Genomic DNA, 26,910 nt, shown 5'->3' on the forward strand with positions numbered 1-26,910 from the left:
ACGGGCGCGCCTACGCGAGTGAAATCCGGTCCGGGAACGCCCGTGGTGGATACAAGCCGACCCCGTGGACGGACAGAAGGTCGGCTGGAGATTGTGAATTTGGATCGGACGGGTTCTCCAGGCGAGCGTGTGTGTAAAACTCCGTGTGGCCTGTGCTGCACGTTCTGTTAGCAGAGCGCGCGAAGCAGTTTCCCTGATGCGTTACGCGTGTCCCGGCTTGCGCGAGAAATCGCGCGGTTTCGGGGTGCGAGTGACGTCATCGGGGATTCTGCGGCGTGGGTTACGGGTGGGCAGAGCACATGTGCTCGCGTGGGGAACCCCTCGAAACGTGAGGCTTGCTTGGGATGCGCAGGGTGACGTCGTGGCTGCACGCATGATTGGAATCCGGCAGAAGGGAAATCCCTGCCAGATGTTACCGTCCAAAAGCAAGGGACTATAAACGCCAACAGCTGCCATGACATCACGGGAAAAGAGCGCAGGTTGTGAGTTGCCGCGCTGCTGCGCATAGGAAAAAAAAGAAGAGAGAAAAGCAAGCCTCGCCACTTCGGGTAAACAGGATTCCTGGGCAGGGGGTGGGAGACCCCCTTGCTTAGGGCACAGGAAGACCACTAGTTAGGGGGATGGGTTAGCATTAGTTAGACCGGCTTCATGGGGACATGGATTGTTCCTCATGAAGCCCGTGGAATGGATTAGTTAGATGGATTTTAGTTTAGATTTAGGATGGGAAATTGATTTTTGGATTTTAGGACAGAGACAGACTTTGAGTGTGTAGAGGGGACGTAGCTCAGCTACGTAGAGTTAAAAGGATGTGCTATAGTTTAAGGGATGACGAGGAAGCACGAGTCAGCTAGGGGACTCAGTTAGTGGAATGGCAGTGTTCAGCGATGTGATGCGAGTTGAGAAACAAACATGTTGAGTGAGTGAGGGCCAGCGGGCCTGTGTGAATGGAGCGAATGTGTTATGCATGGTGCGATGAGTGATTGGGGGAGGAGTGATTCCCACCCAAGGGACCCTGGGGTCAGAGTAAAGTTAGTTAGTATGCAAGTTAAATTTACAAAATGGAGGTCGTTTTGCTGTTGGTGCGAATGTAGGCTCGAAACCCGTTTGGAGGGGTGCAGGAGTCCTGTTGACGGGCTGGGAGCGTGACTGCGAACGGTGAGTATCGCTTAGTGGGCACCCCGGGCACCGGACTAGTCGGCCGCGGTAGGCCAAGGGCCCAAGAGGGGCCGGGGTAGCGTAGTGGGCCCGCATGAAGCGGGGCCCGTAGCGCCAATGGCCACGTGGGCAGTGTCGTGGGCACGGGCACCCGGGGAAAGCGGCCCGTGGCACCAGCCTGCCACGTGAGCATCGAGGGGGAGTAGCCGAGGAGGGAACTCCCCAGATTTTAGGGAGCTGGTAGGCTCGGAGACAGTCTCAGAGCCCGGGGGTGCCATGGTTGGAGAATCGGCAGAGGGTAGTTCCTGCCAAGTGAGCCAGGCTGCCCAGCCATGAGACCGTGCAAGGGCACGATGGAAAATTTGAGGGCAAGGCCCAAATTTGTGAGGACACCAACACAGGCGACGGGAATCTTGGTTGGTAGAACAAATAGTTTAAGCGACAGGTGCTTTTGGAAAGCCCCGGGGTAGTTTAAGGTTAATAAATGTTAGGGCAGATAGGGAAGTGTACCCTCCGCACCATCCATGCCTTCGCTCTCGGTGGGCCGCTGGACTCACCGTGGTAAAAAGGTCGCTGAAATCTGAGGATGCCAGTCTGAGGCTTAATTGGGCCTCAAGACACTTCCCCCACAACCCTTATTCCCTTCCAGGAAGGGAACATAGGGGTTGGGAGTAGGCTAGGATGACTATAGGTTAGCCGGACAGAGATGTTAAAGGGGGTTGGGGAGACGAAATTATAAATAAAAAAATAAGATTGGGCTAAATTTGGATTTTTGCAAACTAAGGGAGTGGGTATGGACAGAGACAGGCAAAGGCGATAAGTTGGGGGGAGACAGTAGGGTAGGTCCGAGCCCACCTTCAGAGTGGCCGGCACCACCGCACTCCCTCCACAAACCTCCAGAACGAGACAAGAGGTCGGCTAGCTTCATATGCCGGCCTGTTTGTGCTACAGCGGCCTGTTCCGGCCTTGCCATGCCTTGTCTGCCTGCCTCTGCCTTGACCCCATGCCTGCTAGCCCTTGGTTGCATTTGCCCCTGTGTCCATCCATCACCGTGTGCATCAGGATCATCGTGCAAGTTGCTGGGACTGCCCTGCAGGCAGCCCCGCCGACCATTGTGTTTGCTTGCGTCAGTGTCCATCCAGTGTTCTGCAGGCAGCCACACACGGGGACTGCATTGGTACAGCCCGTGCACCGTTTGTGTTTGCTTGCGTCATCCAGTTAACTTCAGGGAGGAGCCTGGGACTGCATTGGGCATCCGGCGACCTCCCTGTGCTTGTGTTCACTGCTCAACCGCGTTCATTTCAAGGGGAAGCCTGGGACTGCATTGGGCAGCCGGCTACCTTCTTGTGTTCATTCCTGCATTTATTACATGAGCCAGAGACTGCATTTGGGCAGCCTGGCTCCCTGCTTCAAGAATGGCCTGTGGGATGGCATATGGCATGCCGGGTTGGGGTGAGTTGCCTCCAGCAGCTGAAGACATGAAAAGGGTTCTGTGACAGACAACGAGGCCTTTTGAACAGGCCCCGAAGACATCCGACCTTCAGCTGCGGGGGCGCTCACCCTCACGAACTGTGAATAACATTTGCCATGCCCTTTTTCCCCACAGAGTCCATCAGTCCTGGGCCATGGTTTAGTGTAAAATTATAATATAAGGTGAAGGTTAAGGTAAAATTGTAAATGAGTTTTGTTCCCTCTGCATGTTTGTCGTAGCGCCGGCAATTTTAGTTGTCGTCTGTATGAGAGAGTTTGTTTAGTTAGTTACACAGCCCATAGGTTATTTATTTTGGGACACGGATACACTAAATGTCGCACCCAGGAATCCAAAGGTAAATCGTACTAGGGGAGAACTTACACATAAAAGCACACGAAAATTTGACGACTCGGGACGAGTCTGTAAAAAGGGGAGGGGGTAGTGTTACGGTTGTGGAAATTCACAGAACACCAGTCAGGTTCCCCAGAGGTCAGTTATTTTGGTAAGTGTGTGTTCCAGGTTAGAATTCCCCACCGATGCATAACGGGCATTGTGCATGTGCCGGGCTGTGAATCTTTGAGGTAGTGTTATTCTTTTCTCTCTTTTATTTCAAACAAACAGCATCTCTTCAACGACACAACTACAACCACGCCACCTCCACCACGCCACCTCCACCACCACCACAGCATCTCAGCAACCATGCCATCCCCACCACAGCGCCAACCACACTGCAACCACGACATCTCTACAAACGAAAAGCACACTCCCAGAAAGCGACGGTTACAAAAACCAAATGCTCCGAAGACCGACAGCCCGATCATTCCAGGGATCCCCCCCCCCCCGCGTGCCGGGAAGGGGGAGGGGCGGATCCAGCCTGGGTAAAGGTTCATAGGGGAAAGAAGGGAGGGCGCTGATTTCGGGTGTAAAAGCCCCCGGCAGCCCCTCCCATTGGAGCTATAAAAAGCCGCGTTCGCCGGCTGAAAAGGCAGTTGGCAGTTCGCGGTGGGAGTGGAGAGATGCCCCGTTGAGAGCTGAGTTCGGAGTGTTGGAGTGCGGGCAGTTGGTTCGCTGGGGGTTCGCCGGCGCAACCAGGAGGCCGGAGTCGAGACCCGTTCGCTCCTCCAACGCGTCGTCTGCTAAGCCAGGCCGCAGTGGAGGCCGGACGACCAAGGGAGCCAGTCGGAGCTCGGGGGTCTGGGCAAAGACACCGAGGGTCGCCGAACAAGGACCCATCGAGTCACCACGAGGGTGGCCAGGCAGCCCGCCCGGTCTCTCGGAGCCCCTTCGGTCATCCCGGCTCTGAGAAATTATAGAGGCTCCCGAGCCCGGTTCTTTTTTTCTTGGGTTTTGCATGAAAGTCTGTGGCGCCTTGTCCTTAAGTTGTGAATTGTGTAAGTGCGTGCTGTAAATGATCTTAGGAATTGGCTGTGGCCTTTTTGCTCGTGTCCTGTCCCCATCCCCCCATTGACTGCTTACGTGCCGTGTACAAATAAATGCCCCCATTGTTGAATTTCACCTGCTCGTTGCGTCCCTTCCTCACATTGACTGCCATGGAACGTTCGCGATATTAGCTGGCTGATTATCAAGCCGATAAAATGTACATCTAGTCCGACGGGACTTGCTGATATAAAACCGCTCGGCAATCGCATACGGAACGAGCTCCTTAAGCGGCTCGTATTCGTGCAGGCCTCGTCGAGGTATAAACTCTCGGTATCTCTATCTGCACGAATAATTAGGTACATCGACAATTCGGTGATCTACCCTGTAGCGCGTGGATAGAGGGATTGGCTGGTTTATGGTGTGTTAAAAACACCCGTAGCTGGGTTTCGGCGTTGATCCGGAAGCTGCGACTAGATTGCGCGTTCGGTGGGTGCGCTGCCGCAATTGGGCTAAGGCGGTCGTCTGTACGCCGAATGGGCAGAAATATACAACAATATATATATATGTATATATATATATATGTATATATATATATATATATATATGTATATGTATATGTATATGTATATGTATATATATATATATATATATATATATATATATATATATATATATATATATATATATATATATATATATATATATATATATTTGAAAGTCGACGAGAACAATTTCAATGGTTTTGATGAAAAGGGTGGACAAATTCATGATTAGTTTATTTCAAGGTATTTTGTGTATAAATTTGGTTATTTCAATTACATTTTCTTTTTAGTAAAGGTGTATTTGCATAGTACACAGATTTTTAGTTTCCTTATGCATCAAAATGTAAAATGTTTCAAGTCCCGTGTTGAGTCATAATTTTTTCACATGAGCCCTACGCAGAAATTTATTCTTGTTTATTAAATTTATTCACAAAGAATGCATACATGTATGTATGAATGTACTGTATATACAGTGGGGAGAACAAGTATTTGATACACTGCCGATTTTGCAGGTTTTCCCACTTAGAAAGCACGTAGAGGTCTGTAATTTTTATCATAGATACACTTCAACTGTGAAAGACGGAATCTAAAACAAAAATCCTGAAAATTACATTGTATGATTTTTAAATAATTAATTTGCATTTTATTGCATCAAATAAGATTTGATCACCTACCAACCTACCAACCAATAAAATGCAAATTGATTATTTAAAAATCATACAATGTAATTTTCAGGATTTTTGTTTTAGATTCCATCTTTCACAGTTGAAGTGTACCTATGATAAAAATTACAGACCTCTTCGTGCTTTGTAAGTGGGAAAACCTGCAAAATCGGCAGTGTATCAAATACTTGTTCTCCCCACTGTATGTATGTGTATGTATATATATATATATATATATATATATATATATATATATATATATATATATATATATATATATATATATATATATATATATATATATATATATACCTTCCAAATGAATCTATTCATGTGCAACTTGTAGTTTATTCCTGCGATCAATACATTCTCATTGATTGTGTTTTCATTCCCTATTGTCCTAGGAATGCCATTCAACCAGCTGGGCACTTTGGCTGGGAGTAAATCTTACCATGTGGATGCTGCATACTACTACATGCGTTGGTGTGTGATCCATCGATCTTGCAGAGAAAGGGAACTGCTATTGAACAAGCTCATACAAATAATGGCTGTGTGTATGGGCTGGCAGAACAGTTTGTATGCTTTGCTTGTGTGTTTGACTTTCGTCCACGAGTGAAGTACCTGTTCTTTCGTGGCTGTTCCACTTGGAGCGGTGCTCCAGGATACACAGTTACAGAGAGAATTGGGATGATCCCCATCTTGAACCCCGAAGGCTATGAATTACTTTTTGCCATCCTAAAACCTTCACGGGCACACCCTGAGTACAACCACCAGTTTTCAACTGCTTCCATTCAGTGATTCAGAAGTGCATAGAATTCAAACAAAAACACAGACACTTATATTATCGTATGACTCCAGTAACCAAATACATGAACCTCGTTTGTCAATCCTCCCTCTTCTCATGTGCTTCCTATACAGTGCTGAAGAAAGTGTACACCCCCTTTCAACATTTTCACCTTTTGTTACCTTATAGCCTGAAATTAAATTGCATTAAATCAGACTTTTCCACCTTCATTTACACATTGTAAGCCACAACTTCCAAGTGAAAAACATTCTATGAATTTCAGAAAATGAATTAAAAATGCAAAACTAGAATATCTTGGTTGGATAAGTGTCCATCCTCCCTTATAATAGCAACTGTAAATGAGCTTAGATTGAACCAATCGCCTTCAAAATCACACACCAAGTTAATTGGCCTCCACCTGTGTTAAATTGTCATGATTCTGATTATTTCAGAATAAAATCTGCTGTTCCTGTAGGTTTCCTCTGCTGGGTAGTGCATTTCACAGCAAAGACTCAACCATGAGTACTAAGGAGCTTTCAAAAGACCTCCAGGATAAAGTTGTGGAAAGGCACAGATCAGGGGATGGGTATAAAAATATTTCAAAGGCCTTGAATATCCCATGGAGCACAGTCAAGACAATCATTAAGAAGTGGAAGGCCTATGTTACCACCAAGACCCTGCCAAGATCAGGCAGTCCCTCCAAATTGGATGACCAAGCAAGAAAGAGACTGATCAGAGAGGCCACCAAGAGGCCAATGGCAACTTTGAAAGAGCCACAGGCCTTTATGGTAAAGTCTGGTCACTGTGTGCATGTGGTAACAATATCCCTAGCATCACAAATCTGGCCTGTCTGGGAGGGTACCAAGAAGGAAGCCATTACTCAAAAAAGTCCACCTTGAGTCCTGTTAGAGGGATGCAAAACAAACCACTCCAGAGATTCTGAAACCATGTGGCAAAACGTTTTGGGTCTGACGAAACCAAGATGGAGCTTTTTGGTGCAAAGCCAACACAGCATATCACCCAAGGAACACCATCCCTACTATGAAGCATGGTGGTGGCAGCATCATGTTATGGGGATGTTTTTCATCAGCAGGGACTGGGGCACTTGTCAGGATAGAAGGGAAAATGGATGGAGTAAAATACACAAAAATCCTGGAGGGAAATCTGCTGCCCTCTGCAAGAAAGCTGAAATTGGGAAGGAAGTTCCTCTTTCAACATGACAATGTCCAGAAGCACACAGCCAAAGCTACACTGGAGTGAGTGGCTGAGGCACAAAAAATTTGATTTTGATTCTTTGAAAGTGATTGGTTACACCTGAGCGATTGGTCTTGGTTGGACACTTATCCAACCAAGATATTCTAGTTTTGTATTTTTCATTACTTTTTTAGAAATTTGTAGAATTTGTTTTTCACTTGGAAGTTGTGGGTTATGATGTGTAAATAAAGGTGGGGAAAAAAAATCTGATTTAACGCAATTTAATTCCAGGCTTTTAGGCAACAAAAAGTGAAAAATTTGAAAGGGGGGTGTAGACTTTCTGTAGGCACTGTACATAATGTTTTTGCAATTCTTAAACCCATTTCTAGAATGGTTTGTTGCATGCACATCTAATTTGCCTTTCTTACTGGTATGTTTTTTTAGGTTATTAATCAATTTATTTATTAATTTTGTTATTTTTTTTTTAATTTAATTTAATTAATTTATTTTTCATTTATATGAGTTTTTTTTCGATAATTTTTTAACCCATTACCTAAATTATTTAACGCAGAATAATGAGATCGGCACCCAGAAGAGCGCATTACCTCCACCAGGATGAACAGTTTACATTTTTTATCCAACTGATAGGCCGGATCTTCATCTGGACATTAATCAAAATCTCATCGGCTTGTTGTTGTCACCTAACCAACTCCACCAGGTTTTGTCAGAATCCGTATAACTTTTTGAAATATGCTATTTACAGTATTGTTTTTGGCTCGATCTCTCAATGGTGAAGAATCACTCAAAAAGTCTCATAATTGGATCTTCACTGAAATCTAATCAATTTGTCCTTGTCACACACCCAACCTGCCCACTAAATTTCTCATCAGTCCGTAACTTTTTGAGATATCTTGCTCACAGACAGACAGGGGTGAAAATATAACCAACCACCCATTTTTGGTTGCCGAGATAATAATGGGCAAAGTGCAGCCAACCACGTTTGATGGCATAAGTTACATCTTTAATTGTGCCATCTATTCAATCATTGGAGTACATCTTTAAATGCAAGGAGGAGCAATTTAAGAGGTGTTTGTGTGTGTGCACGCGTGCGCATCATTTGGGAGTTTCCCTGAAATTCAGAGCAGTCTTCACTGGTTCACTACACCAGAGAAATGGTCAAATATACTAACAAAAACCAATATAATAAGAGTTTACTGAGCTCGGCTTCTACCTGTGGATGCAGAATGTACAATGATATGTCATTGCCAAAAAAAGAATTGTGAAAATTACAGTTCTCTGAAAGCTTGAGGATTCCTTCGTTTGCACGTGCTGTCATTTTTTCACCGCCCCCCCCCAAGTTAACTGTCAGCATGTCTCTTTTTAGGTCATCTCTACCGAGATGACCTAATAAAGCCGGACCAAATGTCCGTCCGTCCGTCAACAATTTTTCTTTCCGATCTTGATGAAACAGTATGTGGGTAGAGGTCGATGAGTGTTGCACAACGATATAACTTTTGTCCGGGTTCAAGGTCAGGGTCAAGGTCACGAGGTTACGAAAGTTGTGAAAGGTTTTGAAAATGGCGACTATCTAGTCTGTCATTTTAGGAGATATCTGGCAACGGTTCATCGGTTATGATAGTAAAAAATATTATAGAGATGACCGTCACCCCCACACGGGGGTAATTTTTTGTTGTTGTTTCTCCTAAAGTTGAAGACAAATTTTTGATGAGCTAAAATAATTATTTGTGGCCTGGTTGTTGTTTGCAAGGTGCAAAACTCAAAATTTTCCACGCATATAATATGACCATTTAAATTTTCATAATTTTTGTGTCACCTTGTCATGTCTGAAAACAGTTCATTCTTGTGTTGTATGACTTGCTGATATGTATATGTATATATATATATATATATATATATATATATATATATATATATATATATATCTATATGTATATGTGTATATATATGTATATGTATATATATATATATATATATATATATATATATATCTATATGTATATGTGTATATATATGTATATGTATATATAAACAAGCTGGTAGGCGACATGGCCGCTCGCTCGAGATGGAAAGCTAGCCGACGCGACTAGCCGATATTCATGTACATGCTATCAATCAATTTAGCACAATAAATATGATTATCACAGCCCTCTTAGTTTGCGCCCAGAAACCTGCCTTGTGAAATTTCAGGCATGTTTCCAAAGAGACTCTAACAAATGGCAGCCCTGGTAATTCCATTTATCTATTCGCTAAAGATTTTATTTTTTTATATGATGCTGTAAGACATTCTCCTTGGGCACAAAAAACAGGTCCCTTGGAGGTCCAGTTTCAGAGGTGTTGATTTTTTTGTACAGTCACAATAAGTGTACGATGTACGATAAAGTATTTTAGCTGTTGCTAAGCAACGGAGGTGTGCATAGCAACCATACATTTTTGTGTACATGCTCGCCACATTGTACACATTTCACCCAAGTTTCATCAAAATCAGACTCTTTCTCTTAGAGATATTCGCAATTAACCGTTTCTGAAATGTTTGACATGTACTCGCCCAAAACCTATCTCCTACAAATATTTTTTGGTAGGGCTGCAAATTGGTATGAAGGGAGCGAGATAGATTGCGCACAGAACTCTAAGCTTCGATTTTTCGATTTTTTTTTGATTTTTTTTTGATTTTTTGACCACTTTAAAGGGCCGTTGCTATGCCGTTCCTGGGGCCCGGGGTCCCATATTCGAAAGCACATGATTCCCAGATATATTGGTCCTACCTACCAAATTTCATTGGAATCAGTTGAGTGGTTTAGCCCCTTGGCTTGACCAAAGTTTCACGGACAGACAGACAGATGGAAATGTCCAGAATAAGGGTGCTCTAAGAGCAGCCAACAAAAGGACAAATGTTTTATTTAATGGGACTTTTTGAGAAGTCTGGTGTTGCTTAGCGGTTAGGGTGGCTGGCTTGGCATCTTATGGTCCTGAGTTTCAGCCCCTTTTTCCAATGAATTAACACCGGGTGGGGTTGACTCAGCCTGTCATCTGAAGTTGATGAAATGAACATCAGTGTACTGGTAATAGGGGCATTGCATCAGTGGCATAGCTGCACCCTGAGCCAATGATGTTACCCAGTCTTGTGCTGCATACAAAGGAGGAGGAGGGCTTTTTGAGCATTTGAGTGAAAGTGTTACCCTTCAATGTGGTAATATTACCAGTTCCACTTGCGTACACAGCTGTGGAAATATGTAACATCATATATAGATGATTTGATACCACTTGTTGCTGTATAACGATCATGCAGAAATTCATCTCGTTGTGCCAATGTGTAATGGTGTTGTGGGCTGGGGTTTGGGGGCGATAAATGAGCACCAGGGGGAGCAGTTGGGTCATCTCCACCGACACCCCGGAATTTAGGTCGTGACTCTCGGATAAGTCCGAAAGTTCACGGGTCCCTTAACGGACTGTGGTCGCCAATATTTTGATGGCGTGGGGTAGGGTTAATTGCCTAACTTCAATATACCTAAGTACCCACGTCATTAAATTACCAGGGAAGTCACACCCTCGACGGACTCTGTCGAACCGGGTCGCCCTAGCGACCTCGGTCCGGTGTAACCGAGCGGAATTACCAGAGTCCGTTGGTCGAAACGACAACTTACGGAACACGGCCTCCCTAATTCTCAATACACACCGTGCTGGGTCAATGTTAGAAACGACAAGCAACGGACTGGAACATTTAACAGATATTTATTTACAATAGGGAGGGAGACACAGAGCAGAGTTATCCGAATAAAGAAATGCAATTTACAATGAATGAAAAGCACTTTACAATTCTACTTATCAGACTGACGCCACACACGTACACGCACACGCACACGCACATGCACACACACGTGCACACACATACACACACACAATGGACCCGTGGGTCTTTATTCAGCCCAGAGGGAAGGCGAGCTGGGGAACAGAGCCTGGCTGGGTACCTTCCTGCCTCGTGCGGTCACACCGGACTCCAACCACCACGGTGGGACTCGAACCCACGTCCCGAAATCCACAGGCCCACGACTCTGGCTGCTCGGCCACCACCGCCACGAGGAGCCATCGCGAAGGACCGCAGACCACGACCGAGACCAAGCCACCAGACCAGAAGCAATAGGCCAAGATGACTGCAGTACACTCTGGTCCTCACAACCACTCTACTCTTTCTCTTCCCCGGCCACTCGCCTCCTGATTGGACGAGGGGTTGTCGGGCGATCAGTGGCCTCCCCTCATTGGTCGGGCCGAACACTCCATCTGGCTAAGGCGGAGTCGCCCTGAGGTGATGAGCTTCCTCATTGGACAAGGGGTGGAGTCGGAGCTGAGGCGATGAGCGAAGAACGAAGGAGATTTGTTGGCGATGCCAAAATTAACCTGACTATAAAAGAAACCTGCAGCACACATGTAATTCCCGTTCAACGCAGAGGGTGGATTCTAACTATAAACACATACTTATCGAGATAACTGAGCTACGGGGACTGCTGTCTGTTTGTGTGCAAAAGGCTTCCAAATCCGTAACAATAGAACCAAGACATTGATCGATGATGTTGATACCATTTGAGGCAGGGGGTCAGGGAGTGGCAAATTGCAAATTTTGTGAGAGGAGGTGTTCTCTTTCCCAGAATTCATAACAATTTAGTGTTGAGACCCTGTCTGAGAAAACCTTGTGTAATTGATACGTTTTAAATCAGGTTAACACTGTGGCTGGAGCTTGTCAAAATGCAAGTTTTGCTTGAGTTTTGAGAACAAATATTCGTGCAGCATAAATAATTCTTGCTTTAACTTAATTTGTATCTGTTTTTTTATTTTTCTTCTTTGTGGCAGCATTCAATCTGAAGTTGGTTTTGAAGGATCTCACGGTAACCTTGGTCGTCTGTTCATCAAAGCCAAGAAGCTGTACCAGGAAATACAAAAGAAGGAAGCCATCACCCGGAAGCACTCGCCAAACAAACAGAGGTGCTTTCCTACTCTTTGTTTATCTCATACACTTAGTTGTGGGTTTGCTGTTTGAATTGTTCAAGCTTGCACTTACCAAAATGCCAGTGTGTGTGTGTGTGTGTGTGTGTGTGTGTGTGTGTGTGTGTGTGGTGTGTGTGTGTGTGTGTGTGTGTGTGTGTGTGTGTGTGTGTGTGTGTGTGTGTGTGTGTGTGTGTGTGTGTGTTTTTTTATTTTTATTTTTACAAAACTGAATTTTTCTTATACTCCGTCCCCACCCAGATCCAGAGATATGAGACGGTTGCTCGTCAGTTTCCTGTACTTGCAGAGCTTGTTTCAGATAGATAACAGGTAAGTTATTTTTGCTCATATATATATATATATATATATATATATATATATATATATATATATATATATATATATATATATATATATATATATATATACCGAAATAGCAACATTGCATCCTGCTGTTGAGAGATTGGCAATGCACTGTTGTGTTGAACTCAGAGGATGTTTTCAGTTCCATTCTCTTTAAATCCCCATGTTTATGATCTGTATTTTAAAGAAAGTTGACATGATGACAATTTTCTTTGTTCAGCCTGATGATAAGACTCTACAGATGTATTGGATAATTTGACAAAATGTTAGTTCTGAGCAATTATGGCATTGTCTCAAATCCTAGAGAAACAAAGCTGTTAAATTTTTCATTAATTTACTCCGATTCTTGCCAATAGTTCAATTTTCAAAATGCACACATCAGTTAGTCATGTTCTCCATCAAATAGCAAAAAAGTTGAGGAATTTTTAATATCTCTCCATATTATGAATAAGCCTGTAATATGTGTGAAATTGTTCAAGACTGCTTATGCTTTCTCTCGACAAGCATATCCTGCCTCGAGTCATTTGACAGCTCAAGGCTCAGTGGCAAAGGTTTTCGTAAAACGTTTGATAAAATATATCTGTGAAGGATGTTCATTGAAACCCGAGAGCTGGGCTGGTGGAATGGCCGAGATGCATGTACACTCGCCTCTGAGCCATCTCACCTTGGTTTGAATCTCGGCCCAGCTTTCAGCCGTCGTACTGGTGTCTCGCAGGAAGGATGAGACATCATTGTGTGCTGTTCCTCTTGATGGACGTTAAACTGGGCCTCATGTCTGCCGGCATAATTTTGTGGATGTTAAAGATCCCAAGGTGTCGTTTCACGAAGATTTAGAGCAAATTGGTTGGGGAAATTTACTCCTCAGCTTCTTCTCAATAAGTGACCAACAGTGGCTCATTGATATTTAAATCTGGTGATTGAGCAGAAAACTTTTATTTTTGATAAAGTCGGCAGAGACCCTGAAGAGGAACCGCCACCGTCGCTCAAGAACCAGAACCGGAAGTGAAGCTTACACTTCTGAACACTGTTGGACTTACTTGTAGATGTTTTTCTTTCTTTTTCCTCTGCTGTCACTACTCTGGAGACTTTTTCCTCTGCTATCATGAAAGCAGTTTTGAGGTTTCTATCACAGAACACCGAGCTATGCAAATACAAACAACGGCTGTGCTTTCCAAGTCAGACAGATCTCTCATTTTTGTCAAAATCTTTCTCTATAAATATGTTATAAAGAAAAGCGAATTTATGATTTAAAATTTACAATATTTGTTATAAGAATAAACTTTATTATATAGAACAGTGGTTTTCAAACTTTTTTTTTAGTGGCGACCCAATTTCAGAAGCTCTCTACATCGCACGACCCAAAAGATTCAAAACCCAATTCATAATATATAAGATAATATTTCATATGACACAAGAACATTTACTGTTTACTTTATTCACCATCGTCATGTTTTCATAGACGAGTAAACGGAGAATAGCCGACAGTATCCAAATAGTACAGTTGAACGTTTCAGAAGTTTAGTCCGAATGACATTTCGATATATCAGTGAGAAGGATGAGCCTGTTTTTCAGAACACAACTTCTCTATTCGTGGAGAAGTAGATGACAATGCCAAGATCATATCATGCTCCATTTCTCGGCGATTTCTGTACTTTGTTTTAATCACCACCATGGTGGAGAACGACTGCTCACAAAAGTATGATGAAGGATATGGCACGAGAACCTTAATGGCGCGCCGTGACAGGGTTGGCTACGACGGCAGCATTTTGCACCAGAATGTCGACAACGAATTCGTCCGCGCAAGAGCCTGCGCTCCTGAATCCTGCTGGAGCTGTACAAGCTCTTCTTGTGCTGTATCATCTTCATCAGCAATCAAGTCCAGTGGAGCCGTGAAAGGGTCCCGAACCACAGAAAAGGACTGCACATCCAGCTCAGGGAAATAGTGCTCGAACTGTTCAATGAGCGACCGAAGGTGACGTGCTATCTCCCCAGAAAGACTGTCGAGCTCAGTATCATCGTACTGGCAGATCGTTAGATGTTCCACCAGACGGGGTGGGGGGGGGGGGGGAGAAAGGCTGAAGCGCTTAACAGTTGCTTTGTCTGCCAGTAATTTTAGAGTCGCCAGAAATCCGCTCATTTTGTTGTGAAAAATCATGAGGTTGGCGTTCTTTGCCTTGGAGGGAGCGGTTGAGGACATTGAGACGTTCAAAGATGTCAACGAGATAGCACAATTCTGACAGCCAAGAGTCCGACTCAAGCAACGCTACCCATGCCGTTTTCCCTTGTGTACGTAGGAACTCCTTCAGTTCATCTTTGAGCTCGTAAACGCGCAGAAGAAGGTTTCCTCGTGATTGCCATCTGACTTGAGTGTAGAATAGTAAATTCTTATGGTTGGCGTCCATCTCCTGGCAGAATAGCCTGAATAACCTAGTGTTGAGGGCGCTCAATATGATGTGATTCACCATTTTTATGACTTCTGAGAGCACACTCTGCAAGGTTTCTGGCAAAGTACGAGACGCGAGCGCTTCTCGGTAAATCATGCAGTGTACCATGGAGGTCTGAGGAGCCACCTCAAGCAATTTAGCCTTGAATCCAGAACGCACTCCTAACATTGCTGGCGCGCCGTCTGTTGTAGAACGGAGCAACTTTCCGAAGTCCAGATTATGGTCACGCTAAAACTGCTCTACATTCCCAAAAATGTTCTCGCCTTTGGTGGTGGCCTCCAATGGTTTGATGAGCAGAGGCTCATCGACAAAGTTATCAGCCTTGATGAAGCGGACCCAGACGATGAATTGCGCGTACGATGCGATATCAGTGAACTCGTCCAACTGTATGGCATGCCACGGCGATTCCTTGATCTTCTGTACGACCTGAGCCATTACGTCCAGACTCATATCTTCAATTCTGCGTTGGATGGTGTTGTCAGAGAGGGGTATAACTGCCAGTTTCTTCGCCGCTTCCTCCCCAACCATCAGATATACCATGTCCTTTGCACATGGCAGCACGAGTTCTTCCGCAATGGAGTGAGGCTTTTTTAGTCTTGGCAACAGGGAGCGACACTCGATACGAGGCTTCTAATGCCCGAGAATTGGTCTGATGGCATGTACCCTCTGTCAAGACGCGTATTCTTGAGTGCAAGAAGTTTCCTCTCAAAGAACGCCCTCTCCTTATCCTGATAAGGTGCATGTTTTGTAGTCAAATGCCTCTGCAACCTATTTTGTTTTATTGACTCCGTAGAAAGCACTTCAAAACAAATCACACACTGAGGCCTCTGTGCCCCACTTTTATCCACCACGTAGTAAAATCCAAGGTCCAGAAATTTGTCCTGGTAAGAACGTTCTCGAGATTTGCTGGTGGCCGGTGCTGCCATCACAAATAAGGTCTCGAGTCGTACGTGGAGACGTGAATAGACGTTAATGATAGAGTCAGAGTCTGAGTCTGAGAGGCCGTGGATCAAACCACTAATTTCCTGCCAAAATGAACCGCCCTTCAGCGAGCCCGCGCATCGGCTGGATCCCATTCCAAGCGTCATGTTGCGCCGGTTCCCATACTTTGAACGAACCGTTTATATTACATCCCGTAAAAGCGAGCACTGATCGAAAATAGACAATTTTTTTTTTCGCTGCAAGTGGACGCCCGCGACCCCACAAAATTTGCTCGGCGACCCCACTTGGGGTCACGCCCCTGGGTTTGAAAAACCAAGATATAGAACAATCAATCCACAAAAACTTCAAAACAACTCGGTAAATAAGTGCCATTTTTAATCTGGTGTGTGTGTGTGTGTGTGTGTGTGTGTGTGTGTGTGTGTGTGTGTGTGTGTGTGTGTGTGTGTGTGTGTGTGTGTGTGTGTGTGTGTGTGTGTGTGTGTGTGTGTGTGTGTGTGTGTGTGTGTGTCGGTAAAAGGTAGCACACTGAGCAGTAAAATAGTAAATTCTTTATTAAAGCCTGACGTTTCGAGAATAAGCTAGTTCTCTTCCTCAGAGGAGTTTCGAGCGGTGTGTTCGTGACACCGTTAAGTTCCATTGGGGATAGTTTACGTTGTGGATTGATCCAAGTCCTCACCAATCACAGGGCTCCCTGCAGTCAAAGTATTCTGTTGCTTTTGTTGACGTTGTAATTGATTGCCTAATGCTTTGTGTGGGTGATTCAAGTCGACGTGTCGGTTGATGGAGTTTTCACAGGAGCACCAGGCCTCGATAATGTCAGTGTATGAAATGCCATATAACCTACCCACGAGTATACCCCACAGTTGGATTTTTTGGAACTAATTTAACGTATAGCCCATGGGTTATTTGTGTGAAAATGCAGTGACCCATTTAGACACAAGCTGAGGTTACTGACTTGTCTCATGTACATATGTTCAAGTATGTACACCAGATATGAGAAGTAAATTTAACAAAAATTTATTTTTGACATGAACAAAGCAAAAAATGTCCACAGTGTGAAGTTTACAAATAAAAACTTGAGTTACAATTTTTCAGAACATCCATTACAATATATGAAGCCCTATGTATTAATTCTTTGATAGCTTGTACTCCATTATTTTTATAAGTAAATGTGGGATTTGACACAAGTTGAAGTAATACTACGGTGGCTTGAGACTTGGCTCAAGTGACTTGTTGACATCTCTGTTCGGCCACCACCGTACTCTTTGGAAGAATACAAATTGATTTTCCTTGTTTTCACTCGTTCATCTCTGCTGTTTCGCAATAAAGCACATACATAGTATCGGCCGCATCAAAATGGTAGAAAGGACCTTTTGTTTTTAAGCACCTGATTTTAATTTCACACCAAGTATTTGTCTTGTAGGACAATGCCAAGCCTTTACCTCCCACCTTGTAAATGTTCTGAAATTAATTTATTTATTTTCCCCCTATTCTCATGCATAGCCTGGCTGATATAGACGTTACAGCGTTGTGCCAAGAAGTGCTGGATGACTTCAACTTGTGCATGTTTTACCTGCCTGGTGGAGGACCGGCTCGAGGTGTCGCTGTTGGAGCTCGTACTGCTGCCGATGAGCCATGTGCCTCTGGACTGCACAGCACCCTCGTCTTTCGGATGACTGTCATGTGTCTGATTAGTCTCCACAACCTAAAGAAAACTGGTTAGATTTTATTATTTTCCTTGCCACACCTGATTTGAGAGTTTGGAAGTACCTGAAATGGGTGTTTGTTTTTTTAATGCCTTCTCATTTTTCTTCCTATCCACATTTTCAAATTCATTTCCAAAAACATTCTATTAATAATTGACGATCAGGGGTACCCAGCGTTGCTCAGTGCTGTTCTAATCCTGTTGGCGTTTTTAAGAAAAAATTTTTTTCCCCCCTATTTTGTGTGGAGGCCTAAAATACTTCCCCACACCCATGAAGGAATGGGGTTGGGGATCATTTACTCTTAGCTTTCAAATCGCTACAAAGGCTTAGGCACAATAGAGCACTTAAAATAAAATAAAATTCAGACTTAAAATTTTTTTTTTATTATTTTTTCCTCGAACCCTCCCCGACACTCACTGGTGAACCTCTGAAAGTTTTCCGAAGATCTGTTTGGCCATCTCTGAGAAAAATGGTGACGAGACAGACAAACATCTCTGTTATGGTATAGATCGGGGCATGTGTTCGATTCTAAATGCTGAGAAGAGTTAAAGTAAACATGTTTAGTTGTAATCACCTGGCATGCATGAATAGCTAATGCTACAAATGGATAGGAGCATATGTGAATCGTAAGTCATTTCAAACTGACGGCATGTTGGTAAACCTGAACAGCGCAATCATAATAATAGCTCGGGTCATTGTGAACTTCACCCAATTGCTTCATAGTATGCTGCTATGTGTGATTTGTAGAGTTACTTTAAGCAATAAAAGTGTGTCAGCAGCTTAATGCACCATTTATCCCATTCTGAGATTAGATGGAGTTTTTGAAGCATGAGATGAAAGTTCATGGATGCGATTTAATGGCTTCACACAGGATAAGTGTATCGCTGCTTTATAGCGAGATGGTAAACGGGCATTTGAATGTACAGCGCAGGTCATGCGAATACTTGGATAAATACAGTGCAGGATAAACCACGCTATTTATGAGGTTTTATTTGACAGTTGATAAAAATTCATACCTCACTTGTGCTGACAACCTGAAGGAATATCTATGAGCCAGAAATCGGTCACGTGATAAATGAGGCTATGACTTCACGATGACATCGACAGAATAGCACATAAGGGTACGTTTCAGGACCACCTTTGTACTCGTTTTGGAAGCACCAAAAATGTGTTGCACCTTCATTGTAAAGAAAAAAAAAAACCCTTTACATCACCAAGACGATTATCATTTGGCCATCCTGCATCCTGGAAACTTTCCATTATACCCTCTTCACTGTATGAAGCTTTATGTACTAAATGGTGCGTGTGTGTTTTACACCACACACACACACACACACACACACACACACACACACACACACACACACACACACACACACACACACACACACACACACACACACACACACACACACACACACACCGTTTTTAATTTTTTTTTATTTTGAAGACACACATGTGCATATGTATGTATGAGTGTACATACCATATGCAGACTGCACATGCTTATTGTTAAGCTCCTTTGAACAGGTCACCTGACTTTGGCTCTGTTAGGATCTCGTTGGATGGGTTAGATCTGCTGTATAAACGAAGTGGAAGCTCTTTTTCAGCTTTGACCAACTCATTGATTTGATTTTTATGCTGGGCAAGAAACGTGGGATTTTTTATTACTCGCAAAGATCGAAGATTTTTCAAGAATATTGGTTGGTCATGTGCATTAGTCTGTTCTGTTTGTCTGTTACCTGGCAATTTTTTTTTTATCGTTAAGTATGTTTATCTGTCTGTCTGTCTTTGTCCCACACTTTTTGGCCACAGTTTTCAAGCAATCATTCTGAAATTTTTTGTGTTATGTCGGTGACCGGCCAAGGCCAGCAACGCTTTATTTTGGTGAAGATCTGGATCCGGATCTGAGAATTTTAAAAGTGATTCTTCACCATTGAGAGATTGGGCTAAAAAAATATATTGCATGATATCTCAAAAAGTTGTGGACGGATTTGGATGAAACTTGGTGGACAGGTTGAGTGTGTAACAAGGACCAATTGATTCAATTTTGGTGACTATTTGAATCCGGATCCAGATACGAGAATTTTTTAAAGTGCTTTTTCCACATTGAGAGATAGGGTCAAAAACGATACATAGCACAATATCTCAAAAGGTTATAGACGATTCTGCAGAAACTTGGTGGACAGGTTTGGTGTGAGACTAGGACTAATTTGTTCAATTTTGGTGAAGATTCAAAACAGAATCCACCTAAAAGGCTTTCATCCGGATTTGAGAATTATTTCATTTTTAAGTGATTCTTCATCATTGAGAGATGGGGCCAAAAACGATGTATGGCATGATGTCTCAAAAAGTTGTGGACGAGTTATGACAAAACTAGGTGCACGAGTTGGTTAGGTGACGAGAACAAGCCGATTCGGTTTTGGTTAAGATCCCGATTCAGATCCAACCTATAAGCTGTTCAGCCTGGTGGAGGTGGTTTTCACATTTTTTATGGAACTTTGTACACTATAATATGCAATCAACATTGGATGATTCATGAAATATGTGACTTTTTTTTTTTTAATTTGACCCCCGGTTCATGCACTTGGGATGGGGACTTAAGGTCACAGAGGTCAAAAATGGAAAAGTATTTTTTAACTCTTAATTTGGTGTTGGGTCATTTCTGGTGGAACCTTTTGCAATCCTTCAAAATCTGCCTGAGTTTGTGAGCATGGGGGATTTGCTATGTAAGCCATCTACTTCCCTCTAGTATCAACCCATTCTTGCTGCAGGCTGATATTAACCAGATTTCTGGTAAATAGCAGGCGTAGCTTAAGGCCCAGTCACACCTTGACGTTTTAGCCAGCTTATGCCGATTTTTGGAAAATTTGTCCAAAACGCTGGTACACGTTGAATACGTTATGGGTAAGTTTTGATAACATTGAGAGCACACTGAAAAACACTGCCATACGTCGTTGTACGCTGGCTTTAAACGTTGTACTTTTCGGTTGTCCTCAAATTTTCCATGCTTGAAATTTTAAGACTTGTGCCAGCGTATGACTCACACGTTCCGCATAACGCTGGCCATAAGTTGTAGGCACGTCACGCGATCGTTGACACACGTCGACACATGTGACTTGTGAGTTACTCATAAGTCAAAACACGTTGAGGTAATGTTTAGCGTACCCGAAACTTATTTCTAACCTTTGAGTAACGTGTTGTACTCACGTTACGCGATAGGTGACTCACATCGACACGCGTTACTTGTAAGGTACTCATAAGTCGAAACACGTCGAGGTAATGGTTAGCGTCAGTGTTCCAGACTCCCTGTTTTTTTTTTTTTTTGGTTTTTTTTTTCTTCCTTCCTTCGGTATGATGGTGATTTTGACACTTCAATTTCTAATGCGGTTGTAATATAATATAATTAACAGACTGCCGCTCAACGATTTAAATCGTAACCGCACTGTACACTGAACACCGTCATACCGAAAAAAAAAAAAACCGGGAGTCTGGAACACTGACGCTAACCATTACCTTGACGTGTTTCGACTTATGAGTACCTTTCAAGTAACGTGTGTCTATGTGTGTCAAAGATCGCATATCGTGCGTACAACTTATTCCCATCGCATGCGGAGCGTGTGTCATACGGCAAGTACGTCGTAAAATTTTCAACATGTTTAAAATTACAAGACGTACTCCACTTAATACGACGTATGATAGCGTACTTTAGCATTCTATTCACGTATACCAAACTTACCCATACCGTAGTCGACGTGCGCCAGCGTTTTAGATGCATTTTTCAGAGGTTGACATACGCTGGCAAGATCGCCAAGGTGTGACTGCGATGTTGACACTTCCATTTCTGCGGCGGTTATGATTTGAATCGTTGTGCGGCAGCCTTTTAATAACCTACGCCACGTCCTCGTCGGCGATGCGTGCAGCGCTATGCATAAGTTAAACTATCGTTGGGCATAGGTTGTGAAGGCCGACAACAGGTTCAGCATTCGTTGGTTTAAGTTATCTATAACACAACGAAACGTTCTGTGTCCGTTACTGATATGTTATGCATACGACCAACTCGTTATGAATACGTCCGAATCTTTAAAAAATACATAAAAAGTTCAACGTAAGCCAGCGTTTTACATACATTTTAATACGTTGCCATTGCTGGCTAAAACGTCACAGTGTGACTGGGCCTTTAAGGTTGTTTGACGTCAAACATTGCAGAATATCCCATTTTGTGCAGGTCTCGCCGCAGACAAGTTCATACCTAGCAGTTTGTGTGCCAGTGGAATTTGAGACTGATGATGTGGTTGGGGGGGGGGGGTAGGTGATTGAAGAGAGAGATTGAAGGTGTTTTATACAATTGTCAGGAGCTTGAATGGAAGGATGGGAATAGCTTGAGTCGAGGATGGATGGTGCGGGCTATGACATAGTTGCTGTAAGTGAGACGTGGTTTAGTGAGCAATCCAACTGAAGAACAGGAATGCAAGGCTACAAGGTTTATAGGTGTGATAGCAAAGAGAAAAAGAGAGAGGAGGTGTGGCAATATGGGTGAAAGACAGTATTGTATCAAGAGAAAGGCTTGACATCAAGGAGGGAATTGTTGTGGGGGATTCTGTGGATAGTGATTGTAAGAAAAGTAAGATTCTTGTTGGATGCTTTTATATGGCTCTTGGTGTGAGCAAAGAGCAGCAAATATAGATGTGTGATTATGGAAGAGTATTGGTAATGCGGGATTTTAACTTGCCTGGGAGAGATTGGGGCCAGGTACAGGGAAAGTGCAGAGCAGATGAGGATTGGCTAGATGTAGTCCAGGAAAGCAACCTGGACTAGATTTATTGGCTGCTCTTAGAGCACCCTTATTCTGGACATTTCCGTCTGTCTGTCTGTCCGCGAAACTTTGGTCAAGCCGAGGGGCTAAACCACTCAACCGATTACAATGAAATTTGGTAGGTCGGACCAATATTTCTGGGAATCGTGTGCTTTCGAATATGGGACCCCGGGCCCTAGCAACGGCATAGCAACGGCCCTTTAAAGTGGTCAAAAAATCGAAAAAAAAAATCGAAAAATCGAACCTAAGAGTTGTGTGTGCAATCTATCTCGCTCCCTTCATGCCAATTTGCAGCCCTAACAAAAAATATTTGTAGGAGATAGGTTTTGGGCGAGTACATGTCGGACATTTCAGAAACGGTTAATTGCGAATATCTCTAAGAGAGAGTCTGATTTTGATGAAACTTGGGTGAAATGTGTACAATGTGGCGAGCATGTACACAAAAATGAATGGTTGCTATGCACACCTCCGTTGCTTAGCAACAGCTAAAATACTTTATCGTACATCGTACACTTATTGTGACTGTACAAAAAAAGCAATACCTTCGAAACTGGACCTCCGAGGGATCTGTTTTTTTTTGTGCCCAAGGAGAATGTCTTGCAGCATCATGAAAAAAATAAAATCTTTAGCGAATAGATAAATGGAATTACCAGGGCTGCCATTTGTTAGAGTCTCTTTGGAAACATGCCTGAGATTTCACAAGGTGGGTTTCTGGGTGCAAACAAAGAGGGCTGTGATAATCATATTTATTGTGCTAAATTGATTGATAGCATATACATGAATATCGGCTAGTCACGTCGGCCAGCTTTCCATCTAGAGCGAGCAGCCATGTTGCCTACCGGCTTGTTTATTTCTTTATTTCTTTATTTTGACCCAGTTTGGAGAAAAGCCCATAAGGGGGAATGCAGTGTTAGACCTCCTTTTGAGTAACTAGTACGTGCCCGTAAAAAAAATAAAAAATTAATAAATAAATATTCAAACCGTGAGCAACAAACAACAACCACACAGGCCGTTTCTTCGCTCTCACGTGCCCGTACGTGCGTGGTCCAGAAGTTCACATATTATTCGCAGTTACGATTATTCGCAATTTAGTTTTAATACCCAAATATTCAATTAGCGCCAACGTATTTTACCTTTTCGCAATGTCGTGGCAAGGAAAAACAAAAAGAGAAGAGAAGAGAGAGAAAAAAATTTACTTCCGAGTTCGGAGCATACCAGCACTCTGATGTTACCAAAATTTATACACCGTCTAGTATGAAAACGATCATAACTTGGGGCATTGTGTTTATCTATAAATGTGCATAAGAAATCGAGAAATTATTAGAATACACGAAGTCATCACTCTCCGGAAGCCCGTACGTTGTAACCCGTAATGGGGAGCATGGCTGAGGTTCCCTTCCCCATCGGCCATGCCCACGCAACAACGTGTCTTGTCATTCGTTGGTAAATAAATGGCCATAACTTGGGAAGCACTTGTCCGATTAATATCAAACCTTGAAAAGGCACATCTTCAGGTCCCCAGCAATATATCTGGCAAGTTTCAGTTAGATCGGACCAGCTGTTGTCGAGAAACAGCGGTCACAGACACACACACACACACACACACACACACACACAGACACAGACACACACACACAGAGATTGCTGGAATTATAGATAGATGATCCCATTATGGTGAAGGTGAACATGGGAGAGCACTTAGGGACAAATGACCACAATATGGTAAGCCCAGCTCTGTTGTTGAGATGTAAAGTTTGGGATAGTGGTGCATCTGGCTTTTGGATTTTAGGTGGGCAAACTTTGAGGGTATGAGAATTTATTTGGGCGCTTTAGATCTGGTAGACTTAATGAGGGGGTGATCTGCATTGGTGAAATAGCCAACCTTCAAGGAGCAAATATGTAGGGTGCAGAATGTAGATCAGTGTATTCTAGTGAGGTGTAAAGGCAGAGGCAGCAAGAGATTAGAATGGTTGAGCAGGTATGTGTGTAGTGTAATTAAGGATAAACAGAAGGCATTCATTCAGTGCAAGACAACAGGATGAGAGTCAGATTCACATCAGTAGAGGATGTAACAGAGACTAGTTGATAAAATAACTCAGCAGGTCAAAAGCAAAAATAATAAACACAACAGTAATCAAAATAAAGACCAATTACTGCACCATAGTTCCAAGAAGACACACACACACACACACACACACACACACACACACACACACACACACACACACACACACACACACACACACACACACACACACACACACACACACACACACCACACAGACAGATATATTATGTACTGGTAAGTACTTACAAAAGCTATTATATTTGAAGTTATAACCTTAACTTGTAAGCAATTTACTGGTTTCCCAACTGCCCGGATAATCATGTGGACACCGTTTTTCGTCGAGGTGTCGATCCTTTCAGCCCAGATCCTCCGCAAACAGCAGATCTACAACCCTGGTCACAGGCCCCACGCCAGTAGATTACTCAACCTTGATAGACGTACAACTCAAAGTTATGTCCATACAGTCAACACAGCAATGTAATATCCTTATTCAAACTTATTTAATTATTTATTTTATTTGAAGTATTACTACATATGAATAACTTTAATCATACACCACTTTATATGACAATATATGAAGCAATAAACACTTTACCTTGCAGACATGTCCATGTCCTTGCAGACTTGTATGATATTATTTTATGTATATAAGGGGTAAGGAAAGGGTGAAGAGGGCTGTGGGTTTTGGATAGTGGGGTTCAGGGCCATCTTTTTTTAATTTGTGGGTGACAAAAAGTTTGGTGGTAAGGTATATAGCAGTGATGGGGGTGACCGTATTCAGGAAGTCAAGATAAATCTCTAATCGATAGGATAAAACATTGGCAGATCCAGTTTAGCTTAAAGAAATGTGAGGTGCTGGGGATGGGTGAGAGTCATGAAAAACGGGATTACATAATGTAAGGCACGGTCTTGGAGCATGTCACACAGGAGAAGGATATAGGGGTGCTAATATATGTGAGGCAGGGGAGGGTTGGAGGGGAGCAGACAGCACAGTAGCAAGCAGCTATAGGTTAAGCTAACAGGGTTTGAGGTTGTATTCTTCGGGGGATAGATCATAGATCATAAATCAAAAGATGTTGTGTTAGTACCCTACAGGAATTTAATATGTCCTCATCTAGAACATTGTGTTCAGTTTTGGTCACCACATCTGAGGAAGGACATAGCTGCATAGCGAGAGTACAGCATCGGACTTATAGATTGATACGAGGTCTTAACTAGACTAAGCTATGAGTGCTGAAGGAGACCAGACTTTATACATTAGAAATGAGGCCGTGAGGAGGGGAACTGATCAATGTTTAAGATTATGAAGAGTGTGGACAAGATGAGTGCTGTGGAATTTTTCAGCAGAGTGGAAAGTGTAGGACCAGGGGCCATAGCTTGAGGTTAAAGAAGATGACAGGACATTATGAAGGTGGGGGTCTTTCAATCAGTCATATAAATGCATAGATTTGTCTCCCTAGAAAGGGAGTGGGTGCAGAAAGAGTAGATATGTTTAAATTGCAGTTAGATAGGTACCGAGATGCTTGGAGATAGAGGGGTATGAGGTTGTTGGCGGGATTTGGCGGTAGCTTATGTGTGGTTAGGTGATGGATAGTGGGGTTGGTGCAGCACAGACATGATGGGCCGAATGCCCTCCTCCTGCACCAAGGTTCCTTGTGCGTGAATGTTTGCGAAGCTACTATTCCTTTTTCCAGGCACAAGGAGGTTTACGGCAGCAGTGGCATTCACGTTGGCACTCTTCTCGCACGTCCTCAACCACACAAATATCCGCTTGCAGGCCAGTTTGGATGGTGGTGAAGATGATGTCCCTGTGCTTAGGGAAGGAGATGAAGGTAAGAAATCTCAAACAAAAATTGGAGAACAACTCTTGTATGCTGGGCACTTGAATTGCAAATGGCTGCTACTTATGAATTCCTGATTTGTGTACCTGTTGATTTTTCAATCGCTGTATATTCCTGCTTTTCATAAATGTCAAATGCCCATTCCACAAAATTCCAAGGTAAATGTGCTGTAATATAATACGAGTTCCCTTACAAGGAACTTCAATGCAGGAGGAGGAGGAGGAGGCCATTAAGCCCATCAATCCTGTGCAATGCTTGCCAACCCATAGTTTTATTTGTCCATGCTCTGTCCTTTTTGAATGCTGGGCATCCAGCAAGGAAGCAGCACGTACCATTTTAGTTTTGGTCAGTTTTGCGGGTCAGTTTTGACCCGCCGATCTCTCAGACCCAGAGCGGACACACAAACCATTACGCCACCCAGTCTAGCTATCTTTGGTGATGTGTAACTCTCTTTTCCTTACGTTTGCCAATCATCTTGAATTTTCTTTGGAAGATTTGCCAGTTTTTTTTTTTCTTTCGGTGAAATATTTTGAAGTTGAATTTTTAT

The 26,910-nt window shown here is 43.2% G+C and overlaps 1 protein-coding gene across 3 annotated transcripts in view; it reads left to right on the forward strand.

The window, feature by feature from the left end:
• SMG5 (SMG5 nonsense mediated mRNA decay factor) overlaps positions 1 to 26,910 on the forward strand; it is a 327,200-nt gene that overhangs the window by 24,464 nt on the left and 275,826 nt on the right. For all 3 annotated transcript variants that reach the window (XM_085849869.1, XM_085849872.1, XM_085849871.1), the window contains exons 7-11: positions 5,615 to 5,693; positions 12,052 to 12,183; positions 12,445 to 12,513; positions 17,436 to 17,650; positions 26,217 to 26,354. In XM_085849869.1, the coding sequence (XP_085705995.1) occupies positions 5,615 to 5,693; positions 12,052 to 12,183; positions 12,445 to 12,513; positions 17,436 to 17,650; positions 26,217 to 26,354 (633 nt within the window). The remainder of the gene's footprint in view (positions 1 to 5,614; positions 5,694 to 12,051; positions 12,184 to 12,444; positions 12,514 to 17,435; positions 17,651 to 26,216; positions 26,355 to 26,910) is intronic.

The sequence above is a fragment of the Eptatretus burgeri genome, chromosome 12 (assembly GCF_056783735.1).
Source record: "Eptatretus burgeri isolate ZD-2024b chromosome 12, Ebu_testis_v1, whole genome shotgun sequence".
In the NCBI taxonomy this organism is placed as follows: domain Eukaryota; kingdom Metazoa; phylum Chordata; class Myxini; order Myxiniformes; family Myxinidae; genus Eptatretus; species Eptatretus burgeri.